Source organism: Pseudophryne corroboree, chromosome 6, assembly GCF_028390025.1.
Source record: "Pseudophryne corroboree isolate aPseCor3 chromosome 6, aPseCor3.hap2, whole genome shotgun sequence".
Lineage (NCBI taxonomy): Eukaryota > Metazoa > Chordata > Amphibia > Anura > Myobatrachidae > Pseudophryne > Pseudophryne corroboree.
The window spans coordinates 394,997,152-395,010,016 of record NC_086449.1 but is presented as its reverse complement, the minus strand read 5'-3'; the positions used below and the strand labels follow the sequence as shown (position 1 = coordinate 395,010,016).

Sequence of the window (12,865 nt, the reverse complement as noted above, 5' to 3'; positions counted from 1 at the left end):
GGCAGTAAAGCATAAATACCACACAAGCAATTACACAGCTCACATTATGGTCATTCGTCATATGAAGCTTGGGAAACTTTCAGCTCTGAATAAGTCCATCGCAAGTGGTGTGTCCCAAAATGTCTGAAATGCCCATTTCTAACTCCGATATGGTTTTAACCAGTGAGATTTCTGAGTATTTGAGGAAATCAAATCGGTTTTAAACTTAGATGTCTGATGGGCCCTACACACTTGGCGAGAATACTTAAAGATATGAACAATCTCGTTCATTAAAAAAACGAGATACCGATCATATGTTTCAGTGTGGCGGCGGCAGCGATGAATGATGCGCGGCCCCGCGCTCGTTCATCGCTGGTGACCCGTCGCTTGTGCATGCAGGCCAATATGGATGATCTCGTCCATATTTGCCTACACTGCTATGGAGCCGGGTGATGAGGGGGTTAAGGGATGAAACTTCACTCCCCCCCATCACAGCCCCCCCCCCCCCGCCATTGGGTCGCCCGTATCCACCGCCGGGCAGCTCGGCGGCGGAACGCACAGTGTGTAGGGCCCTTTATGTGTCTACTTTTTGTAGGCAATTACTTGACTTACAAAATAGTTTATGTAGAAAGGCATTACTGATAAGCCAGTTTTCTTTAATAGAACAGGCAAGAAAAATCAGACATAGCAGGAAATTAGAATGGGCCTTTATTTCTTTATTATCTGTGTTTCTTTACGTCGTTCATATTCAGAGTTCTGTTCATACACACGCAAATTTTATCTAGTCACAGCCTCTTTAAGAAATGGTTATTGCAGCATTCATTTACACAGTACCCATACTATTAACGCAAGTGTTTCTTGTGAGTAGAGACAACATCTGCATTTACACACATGCCTTTTTATAGGCACTGCATTTAATGTCTTGCAACAGATGAATATGTGCATGATATAAAAAGCATTCGAACATCAAACTTCTATTATTTCCTATTTAAAAGGCATACAGGGTTAAGAACTCCAGTATTTTACCAAGTATAGTGAATTAGGCATAGTCTTATTTCTTGTTAGAATAAAATGGGACATGCACACTGATAAAGCTAGCAGGAGAACACACTAGCTGCAAAGAAGCTCTATTAAAACAAGCCTGTTAAAATGATGGCCATCATTCCATGGAATTAATGCAGATTTACATAAAACAGAAATCGGAAAATGTATCGCAACAGAAAATTTAATAGATGTACAAATAAAAAGGTTATATACTGCTAGAACTAAGTGGCATTCCTGATCCAGTACCTATAAACATCTTATTAGAATACTGTAAAATGAAACTATAGGATCTGAATCCAATAGTTATAGAACACACATTGTGTAAGTGCAGCTCCTAAATGGAGTCTACCATCAATCCTAAAATCACTAAAACTAACATTTCTTTCAACCATCAAAATTATATAAACTGTAAATTTAAGACAGATATAAGTACAGCATACTAAAAAAAAAAAATAACGAAATATGCATGTTACAATCTAAAAAAAAATAAAAAAATAAAAATACAAATTTGGCGTAACATTGCAATATCAAGTGTTCATTGGAATTAATATAGAAGAGATTGAAAGGTCTTCCAATAATCACAGGACCATGATTCCAGCCAGATTCTGTGGAGAGGCTCTGGATAATTTTATGTCGCAAACAGTTGCTATAGGTCTGTGAAGTCATTTTGTCTTAAATTTTTGTAGCAAAAAGGAATTATGTCCTCAGTATATTTAGGGCCTAAGTCAGAGACTGCGGCTCTGCTCAAATATGCAAAACCCGCAGGAAGCATCTTGTGTTGCATTTCTTTCTTCTGTGACCCACTGCCGCATCGTATCAATTGCATGACCATCTGACATCGGAGTAGCCTTCAGCGTACTCCGGATGCCCAATGAAATTATGCTGCTGGAGCCAGAGACGTTGTGTCAGAGTATGCAACCATAAGCTGCAGCATGCTCAGAAAATGGGGCAGATATGCTCCCGTTTTGTGTAACACAGCCTAGGCATAGGCAAATGCTTAGTGGCATCTAGGCTGGATGGACACCTACGTTCCGCTGTGTCGGCTACAGCTGCCCCGTGCCTGCAAGAAGCTACTGGCTGCTGACAAACCGCTGCCTGAGGGGAATAGAGCACGCTGTCCAGCAGCCCCTCCTATCACCAGCAGTCATAAGCCGCAGCTGAGGGGAAGAAGCCACACCCATCTGTATGTTTTAGTCATAAAAAGCCTTCTAAAACATTTTATGTATAGTTTTCTTTTTCTATGTACACTATTCAATAAATGAATAGGTTTGTGAACCCATAATAGGAAAGGGAGCAAAGCAAGAACTTGGTACAACTGTGAACATTAATTTGATTTCCATATGCACCCTAAATAGCAGGTTTTGTACATTACAAAAACCCAGTGCCACAGTGATTCACAATTTATAGATTTAGATAGTTTTAACCAATATTAACTAACAACAATTTTGGGTCATCATTAAAGCATACAGGAAATGATGTACGTGGCATAAGGGAAAATACTTATGTGGGGGGGGGGGGGGGGGGGAGTTTAGAAAGACTCAATGGGTCGATCAGAGAGAATAGTAAGGTGGGCTGTATTAAGTATGATGAGGGTGGAGAGGGAGGGAGGGAAGGAGAAGGTCAGTCAGTAAGAGTAACTCTAGGAAGGCACTTGTAAACAGTGATAGGATACCTTTAAAAAAAAAAAAAAAACACAACTAAATTAAAATGTTTGCTTGCAAATGCAATAAGCCTATCAGGTAAAATGGGGGAATTGGAATCGCTTGCATCAAAAACTCAGTATGATATTATAGGTATTACGGAAACACGGTGGGACGACTCTCACGACTGGGTTGCAAACTTGGAGGGGTATTTTCTTTTCAGGAGGGACAGGGCTAACAAAAGAGGAGGAGGTGTATGTCTTTATATTAAACCATACTTAAAAATAAGAATTTACTCACCGGTAATTCTATTTCTCGTAGTCCGTAGTGGATGCTGGGAACTCCGTAAGGACCATGGGGAATAGACAGGCTCCGCAGGAGACTGGGCACTCTAAAAGAAAGATTAGGTACTATCTGGTGTGCACTGGCTCCTCCCTCTATGCCCCTCCTCCAGACCTCAGTTAAGGAAACTGTGCCCGGAAGAGCTGACACAACAAGGAAAGGATTTGGAATCCAGGGTAAGACTCATACCAGCCACACCAATCACACCGTACAACTTGTGATAACCATACCCAGTTAACAGTATGAACAACAACTGAGCCTCAGTAACAGATGGCTCATAACAATAACCCTTTAGTTAAGCAATAACTATATATATGTATTGCAGAGAGTCCGCACTTGGGACGGGCGCCCAGCATCCACTACGGACTACGAGAAATAGAATTACCGGTGAGTAAATTCCTATTTTCTCTGACGTCCTAGTGGATGCTGGGAACTCCGTAAGGACCATGGGGATTATACCAAAGCTCCCAAACGGGCGGGAGAGTGCGGATGACTCTGCAGCACCGAATGAGCAAAGGCAAGGTCCTCCTCAGCCAGGGTATCAAACTTGCAGAACTTAGCAAATGTGTTTGAACCCGACCAAGTAGCAGCTCGGCAAAGTTGTAAAGCCGAGAACCCTCGGGCAGCCGCCCAAGAAGAGCCCACCTTCCTTGTGGAATGGGCTTTTACCGATTTAGGATGCGGTTACCCTGCCGCAAAATGAGCTTGCTGAATCGTGTTACAGATCCAGCGAGCAATAGTTTGCTTTGAAGCAGGAGCACCCAGCTTGTTGGGTGCATGCAGGATAAACAGCGAGTCAGTTTTCCTGACTCCAGCCGTCCTGGCTACATAGATTTTCAAAGCCCTGACTACATCCAGTAACTTGGAGTCCTCCAAGTCCCGAGTAGCCGCAGGCACCACAATAGGTTGGTTCAAATGAAACGCTGATACCACCTTAGGGAGAAATTGGGGACGAGTCCTCAATTCTGCCCTGTCCATATGGAAGATCAGATAAGGGCTTTTACATGACAAAGCCGCCAATTCTGACACACGCCTAGCCGAAGCTAAGGCCAATAGCATGACCACTTTCCACGTGAGATATTTTAGCTCCACGGTCTTAAGTGGCTCAAACCAGTGGGATTTCAGGAAATCCAACACAACGTTAAGATCCCAAGGTGCCACTGAAGGCACAAAAGGGGGCTGAATATGCAGCACTCCCTTAACAAACGTCTGAACTTCAGGCAGTGAAGCCAGTTCTTTTTGAAAGAAAATAGATAGGGCCGAAATCTGGACCTTTATGGACCCCAATTTTAGGCCCATAGTCACACCTGACTGTAGGAAGTGCAGAAATCGCCCCAGCTGGAATTCCTCTGTTGGGGCCTTCCTGGCCTCACACCAGGCAACATATTTCTGCCATATGCGGTGATAATGATTTGCTGTCACATCCTTCCTAGCTTTGATCAGCGTAGGAATTTTTTGTTGAGGCGGGACGCCATCATGTCCACCTGTGGCCGTTCCCAACGGTTTACAATCTGCGTGAAGACTTCTGGATGAAGTCCCCACTCTCCCGGGTGGAGGTCGTGCCTGCTGAGGAAATCTGCTTCCCAGTTGTCCACTCCCGGAATGAACACTGCTGACAGTGCTAGCACGTGATTCTCCGCCCATCGGAGAATCCTTGTGGCTTCTGCCATCGCCATCCTGCTTCTTGTGCCGCCCTGGCGGTTTACATGGGCGACCGCCGTGATGTTGTCTGATTGAATCAGCACTGGTTGGTTTTGAAGCAGGGGCTCTGCTTGACTCAGGGCGTTGTAAATGGCCCTTAGTTCCAGTATATTTATGTGTAGTGAAGTCTCCTGACTTGACCACTGTCCTTGGAAGTTCCTTCTCTGAGTGACTGCCCCCCATCCTCGGAGGCTTGCATCCGTGGTCACCAGGACCCAGTCCTGTATGCCGAATCTGCGGAACCTCGAGAAGGTGAGCACTCTGCAGCCACCACAGCAGAGACACCCTGGCCCTTGGGGACAGGGTGATCAACTGATGCATCTGAAGATGCCATCCGGACCATTTGTCTAACAGATCCCACTGAAAGATCCTTGCATGGAACCTGTCGAAGGGAATTGCTTCGTAAGAAGCCACCATCTTTCCCAGGACTCGCGTGCAGTGATGCACCGACACCTGTTTTGGTTTCAGGAGGTCCCTGACCAGAGAGGACAATTCCTGGGCCTTCTCCACCGGGAGAAACACCTTCTGTGTCCAGAATCATGCCCAGGAAAAGCAGACGCGTCGCAGGAATCAGCTGCGACTTTGGAATATTCAGAATCCAGCCGTGCTGTTGCAACACTTCCCGAGAGAGTGCTACGCTGACTAACAACTGCTCTCTGGACCTCGCCTTTATAAGGAGATCGTCCAAGTACGGGATAATTATAACTCCCTTCTTCCGAAGGGGTATCATCATTTCGGCCATTACCTTGGTAAATACTCTCGGTGCCGTGGACAGACCAAACGGCAACGTCTGGAATTGGTAATGACAATCCTGTACCACAAACCTGAGGTACTCCTGGTGAGGTGGGTAAATGGGGACATGCAAGTAAGCATCCTTGATGTCCAGCGACACCATAAAATCCCCCTCTTCCAGGCTTGCAATAACCGCCCTGAGCGATTCCATTTTGAACTTGAACTTCCTTATATAAGTGTTCAAGGACTTTAAATTCAGAATGGGTCTCACCGAACCGTCTGGTTTCGGTACCACAAACATTGTGGAATAGTAACCCCGTCCCTGTTGATGGAGGGGAACCTTGATTATCACCTGCTGGAGGTACAGCTTGTGAATTGCCGCCAGTACTACCTCCCTTTCCCTGGGAGCAGCTGGCAAGGCTGATTTGAGGTAATGGCGAGGGGGAGTCGCCTCGAACTCCAGCTTGTATCCCTGAGATACAATTTGTACAGCCCAGAGATCCACTTGTGAGCGAACCCACTGGTTGCTGAAGTTTCGGAGACGCGCCCCCACCGCACCCGGCTCCGCCTGTGGAGCCCCAGCGTCATGCGGTGGACTTAGAGGAAGCGGGGGAGGATTTTTGTTCCTGGGAACTGGCTGCCTGGTGCAGCTTCTTTCCTCTACCCCTGCCTCTGGGCAGAAAGGATGCGCCTCTGATCCGCTTGCCTTTCTGAGGCCAAAAGGACTGTACATGATAATACGGTGCTTTCTTAGGCTGTGAGGGAACCGGAGGTAAAAAAGTTGACTTCCCGGCTGTTGCCGTGGATACGAGGTCCGAGAGACCGTCCCCAAACAATTCCTCACCCTTATAAGGCAAAACCTCCATGTGTCTTTTAGAATCAGCATCACCTGTCCACTGCCGAGTCCATAATACTCTCCTGGCAGAAATGGACATTGCATTAATTCTAGATGCCAGCAGGCAAATGTCCCTCTTTGCATCCCGCATATATAAGACGACGTCTTTTATATGTTCTATGGTTAGCAAAATAGTATCCCTGTCGAGGGAATCAATGTTGTCTGACAGGGTATCAGACCATGCGGCTGCAGCACTACACATCCATGCTGAAGCAATAGCAGGTCTCAGTATAGTACCCGAGTGTGTATACACAGACTTCAGGATAGCTTCCTGCTTTCTATCCGCAGGCTCCTTTAGGGCGGCCGTATCCTGAGACGGCAGTGCCACCTTTTTTGATAAGCGTGTGAGCGCCTTGTCCACCCTAGGGGATGTTTCCCAACGTAACCTGTCCGTTGGCGGGAAAGGGTACGCCATCAGTAACCTCTTCGAAATCACTAGTTTCTTATCGGGGGAACTCCACGCTTCCTCACACAATTCATTTAATTCATCAGATGGGGGAAAAGTCACTGGCTGCTTTTTCTCCCCAAACATAATACCCTTCTTGGTAGTAACCGGGTTAACATCAGAAATGTGCAATACATTTTTCATTGCAGTAATCATGCATCGGATGGCTTTTGTAGACTGTGCATTTGTCTCATCCTCATCTACACTGGAGTCAGACTCCGTGTCGACATCTGTGTCTACCATCTGAGCTAGCGGGCGTTTATGAGCCCCTGATGGCCTCTGAGACGCCTGGGCAGGCGCGGGCTGAGATCCCGGCTGTCCCAAGGCTGCTGCGTCATCGAACCTTTTATGTAAGGAGTTGACACTGTCTGTTAAGACCTTCCACATATCCATCCAATCCGGTGTCGGCCCAGTCGGGGGCGACACCACACTTATCTGCCCTTGCTCCGCCTCCACGTAACCTCCTCATCAAACATGTCGACACAGCCGTACCGACACACCGCACACACACAGGGAATGCTCTGACTGAGGACAGGACCCCACAAAGTTCTTTGGGGAGACAGAGAGAGAGTATGCCAGCACACACCACAGCGCTATATAACACAGGGATTTACACTATAATGAGTGATTTTTCCCAATAGCTGCTTATCATTCTATTTGCGCCTAAATTTAAGTGCCCACCCTCTCTTTTTTACCCTTCTCGTACAGGATACTGCAGGGGAGAGCCTGGGGAGCGTCCTTCCAGCGGAGCTGTGAAGAGAAAATGGCGCTGGTGTGCTGAGGAAGAAGGCCCCACCCCCTCAGCGGCGGGCTTCTCCCGCGTTTTGTATAGCTTAATGGCAGGGTTTTTTACACATATACAGTTTGAGACTGTATTATGTGTATATATTGCCAAAAGGTATTCTTATTGCTGCCCAGCGCGCCCACCCCCAGCGCCCTGCACCCTACAGTGACCGGAGTGTGTGGTGTGCAGTGGGAGCAATGGCGCACAGCTGCAGTGCTGTGCGCTACCTTAATGAAGACCGGAGTCTTCTGCCGCCGATTTTATCTCCTTCTTCTGTCTTCTGGCTCTGCAAGGGGGACGGCGGCGCGGCTCCGGGAACGGACGATCGAGGTCAGGCCATGTGTTCGAACCCTCTGGAGCTAATGGTGTCCAGTAGCCTAAGAAGCACAAGCTAGCTGCACGCAGGTAGGTTTGCTTCTCTCCCCTCAGTCCCACGTAGCAGCGAGTCTGTTGCCAGCAGATCTCAGTGAAAATAAAAAACCTAACAAATACTTTCTTTCTAGCAAGCTCAGGAGAGCCCACTAGGAGCACCCAGCTCTGGCCGGGCACAGATTCTAACTGAGGTCTGGAGGAGGGGCATAGAGGGAGGAGCCAGTGCACACCAGATAGTACCTAATCTTTCTTTTAGAGTGCCCAGTCTCCTGCGGAGCCCGTCTATTCCCCATGGTCCTTACGGAGTTCCCAGCATCCACTAGGACGTCAGAGAAAGGAGGTTATTTACAAGGAGACTGAGATAAGGGGGGTAATTCTGAGTTGATCGCAGCAGGATTTTTGTTATCAGTTGGGCAAAACCATGTGCGCTGCAGGGGAGGCAGATAACACATGTGCAGAGAGTTAGATTTGGGTGGGTTATTTTGTTTCTGTGCAGGGTAAATACTGGCTGCTTTATTTTTACACTGCAACTTAGATTGCAGATTGAACACACCACACCCAAATCTAACTCTTTCTGCACATGTTATATCTGCCTCCCCTGCAGTGCACATGGTTTTGCCCAACTGCTAACAAAAATCCTGCTGCGATAAACTCAGAATTACCCTCAATGTGGAGTCACTATGGGTTGAAATCTCAAGTGGGGGAATTGATGCAAAAAAAACTAGTCAGACACGAGCTACAAACAGCATACATGAGGAAGAACAACTCTTGCAGCAAATTGAAAAGTCTGCAGGATTGGGGGACATCCTAGTGATCGGAGATTTTAATTATCCTGATATAAATTGGAGTAACGATTCAGGTGTTAAAGCTAGGGGCAACAGGTTCTTAAATACGTTAAAGGGCCACTACTTGTCTCAATTAGTCGAGGACCCAACTAGAAGTAAAACTATTCTGGATCTAGTAATTACCAATAATGTGGACATTATAGCAAACACTAAAGTTGGGGAGACCTTGGGAAACAGTGATCACTATATGATTACACTCGACATCAGTTTCTAGAAACATAGCTATAAAGGGATCAACCAAAACATTTAACTTTAGAAAAGCTAACTTCAGTATGCGGAGACGTGCACTAAACGACATTGGGGATCATTCCGAGTTGATCGCTCACTAGCTATTTTTTGCAGCGCTGCAATCAGATAGTCGAAGCCTATAGGGGAGTGTATTTTCGCTTTTCAAGTGTGCAAACGCTTGTGCAGCCGAGCGGTACAAAAAAGTTTTGTGCAGTTTCTGAGTAGGTCTGAACTTACTTAGCCGCTGCGATCAATTTAGCCTGTCCGGTCCCAGAATGGACGTCAGACACCCGCCCTGCAAACGTTTGGACACGCCTGCGTTTTTCCAACCACTCACAGAAAACGGTCAGTTAACACCCATAAACGCATTCTTCCTATCAATCCTCTTGCGATCGGCTGTGCGAATGGATTCTTCGTTAAATCCATCGACCAGCACCAATCTGCTTTGTACCTGTACGACGCACCTGCACATTGCGGTGCATGCGCAGTTTTGCCGAGATTTGACTTGATCCCAGCGCTGCAAAAAAATAGCTAGCGTGCGATCAGGTCAGAATGACCCCCAGTGACTGGGAAGTTTTGTTTCATGGGAAGAACACTATAGAAATGTGGGATGCTTTAAAAGGGTTGCTAGATAGCAATATTCACAAATTCATTCCCATGGGCAGTAAACGCAGGAGTACTAAACTCAAACCGATGTGGCTTAATAAGGTGGTCCCGGTAGAAATGGATAAAAAGAAGCATGCTTTCCAAGCATTTAAATCTAATGAAAAGGAGGAGTCATTCCAGTACTACAAGGAATGCAATAAAAATACGCAAAAAAGTAATAAGAGCAGCTAAAATTGAAAACGAAAAGCAAATCGCTAGAGAGAGTAAAACCAATCCTAAAAAGTTTTTTAAATACATAAACAGTAAAAAGGTTAAAAAAGGAGAACCTAGGTCCAATAAAACATGACATTTGTAGTATTGATAAATGATGACGAAATAAAAGCAGAAATACTGAACACATTTTTTTCATCAGTGTTCAGCAGAGAAGAACTGACGGTGGGAGTAGTGCATAACGACAGTGGCAGTAATGATTCGTGGCTAGATACTTGTTTTAAGTAAGGAAGTAGTACGGGAAAGACTAAGCAAAATGAAGATTAATAAAATCACCAGGCCCAGATGGACTTCACCCGAGGGTTCTTATGAAGCTTAGGTCACAACTAGCAAGATAACCCTATACTTGATTTTCAATAGTTAACTTAGATCAGGCACGGTACTAAAGGACTGGCATATAGCTGAGGTAGTGACATTATTTAAAAAGGGAACTAAAAATCATCCTGGTAACTACAGCCCGGTTTGTTTGACATATATAGTGGGGAAAATATTGGAAGGAATTTTAAGGGATAGCATACAGGAGTATCTGCAGACCACACCTACCTACTAAATGGGGTAAAATTAGGGGATTCTGTACTGGAAAAGGACTTAGGTGTCCTCATAGATAGCAAGCTAAGCAGTAGTACCCAAAGTAGGACTGCAGCAAAGAAGGCTAATAAGATATTAGCATGCATAAAACGGGGTATTGATGCTAGGGACGAGAGTATTATACTCCCGTTATATAAATCACTAGTGAGGCCACACCTTGAATACTGTGTACAATTCTGGGCACCGTACTACAAAAAGGATATCCTGGAGCTAGAAAAGGTACAGAGGAGGGCGACCAGACTAATTAAGGGCATGGAGACGATGGAATACAAGGAAAGGCTTGAAAGACTAGGCATGTTTACATTGGAAAAGTGGAGACTAAGAGGGGATATGATCAACATCTGCAAATACATAAGGGGACAATACACAGAGCTTGCGCAGGACCTGTTTTTGGTTAGATCAACACAGAGGACTCGTGGACACTCGCTCAGGTTAGAGGAGAGGAGATTCCGCACTTTTTCACGGTAAGGACAATACGTGTTTGGAATTCCCTGCCCGAGGGAGTTGTAATGGCGGAATCTGTCAACACCTTTAAGAATGGTTTAGATGAATTCCTAATGGATAAGGATATCCAGGGGTATGGTGCATAGTCATGCATTATAGTTACTATAAATAGGGATAAAATGCAACGGCTGACAGCAGCATCAGTCAGAAATTTTAGTCAAATCATCATGCATAGGAGACCACAAATAGGTTGAACTCGATGGACAATTGTCTTTTTTCAACCTCAGATACTATGTTACTATGTTAAAGATTATTAGCAATAACAAGCATGGGTTTGTGAGGGACAGATCATGTCAAACAAATTTAGTTAGCTTCTATGAGGAAGTGAGCGACAATCTTGACCAGGGAAAAGCAGTACATGTGGTCTTTTTAGATTTTGCAAAAGCCTTCGATACAGTGCCTCACAGGAGACTGATCATCAAATTAAAGGAGCTTGGTGTAAAAAAACTATTTGTACATAAGTAACTGGCTGGATAACAGAGTACAGAGAGTACTGGTCAATGGTATATCCTCCAGCTGGGCACCAGTAGTCAGAGGAATACCACAAGGGTCCATACTCGGGCCAGTACTGTTCAATATATTTATCAATGACCAAGAAATAGGCCTGGAAAGCACAGTGTCAATCTTTGCAGAGGATACTAAACTGTGTAGGGTAATTAATTTGGAAATAGATTACAGAATGACTTATCTAAACTTGAAATCTGGGCGTCTAAATGGAGAATGAGGTTCAATATAGAAAAATGCAAAGTTATGCATTTTGGGACTAAAAATAAACTTGCATCCTACACATTAAATGGGGAAAATCTAGGGGTAACAGTATTGGAAAAAGATTTGGGGGTACTCATTGATAATAGGCTTAATAACAGTATACAATGTCAAAGTACAGCAAAGAAGGCAAGTAAGGTGCTAGCATGCATGGGGCCTAATTCTAAGTTGATCCCAGCAGCAAATTTGTTAGCAGTTGGGCAAAACCATGTGCACTGCAGGGGACAGATATAACATGTGCAGAGAGAGTTAGATTTGGGTAGGGTGTGTTCAAACTGAAACCTAAATTGCAGTGTAAAAATAAAGCAGCCAGTATTTACCCTGCACAGAAACGAAAAAACCCACCCCAATCTAACTCTCTCTGCAGATGTTATATCTGAAAAAGATATCCAAGGTTATAGCAATTCAAATATGGACATTGATAATCTAGGAGGAACATAATTTATATTTATTAGTCATAAAACATTACTTCAGCAGGGACATTATAATGAACTCAACTTAATACAGAATAAAGGTTGAACCCAATGGGCATTTTGCCTCTTTTCAACCTCATTAACTATGTTACTATGCTACTATGTTTTGAAAATGTTATTGAGCCTTTTTTTAAATGTCTGTTGGACAAATGAAAATGAACAAGATTAAAGATGTGCACAGTACCTTCCTGAGAAGAGATGATAAGTGGTAAGTAGTCAGGGATATATTCTTTCCGGTCCTCAACATCTTTGCTCCCAGGAGGAGGAAATTGCAAGACATTATTCTTGCTGACAGGAAAGGATGGGATCTGATGTGGAAAGGTAACTGGTTCGATATTGTGAATGTAGTCTTCCAGTTCAAGGAGATTCACTCCCATTAGTTTAAAGGCTTGACCTACATCGTCAAGAACAGGGTCTGTCCGTCCATCTAGAATACAAAACCTAGATTAGGGATACAATGCAATTAGGACATAAGCAACTGAAAATACTATGGCCTAATTCAGATCTGATTGCAGCAGCAAATTTGTTAGCTTATGGGCAAAACCATGTGCACTGTAGGTGTGGCAGATATAACATTTGCAGAGAGAGTTAGAATTTGGGAGGGTTATATTGTTTATGGCTGCTTTATTTTTACACTGCAATTTAGATTTCG

At 44.7% G+C, this 12,865-nt stretch overlaps 1 protein-coding gene across 2 annotated transcripts in view; it reads right to left on the bottom strand.

Annotated features, from left to right (window-relative positions):
- The window catches only part of TAF3 (TATA-box binding protein associated factor 3), a 251,817-nt gene that overhangs the window by 193,653 nt on the left and 45,299 nt on the right, over nucleotides 1-12,865 (bottom strand). For both annotated transcript variants that reach the window (XM_063926823.1, XM_063926824.1), the window contains exon 2: nucleotides 12,398-12,640. In XM_063926823.1, coding sequence (XP_063782893.1) covers nucleotides 12,398-12,640 — 243 coding nt within the window. The remainder of the gene's footprint in view (nucleotides 1-12,397; nucleotides 12,641-12,865) is intronic.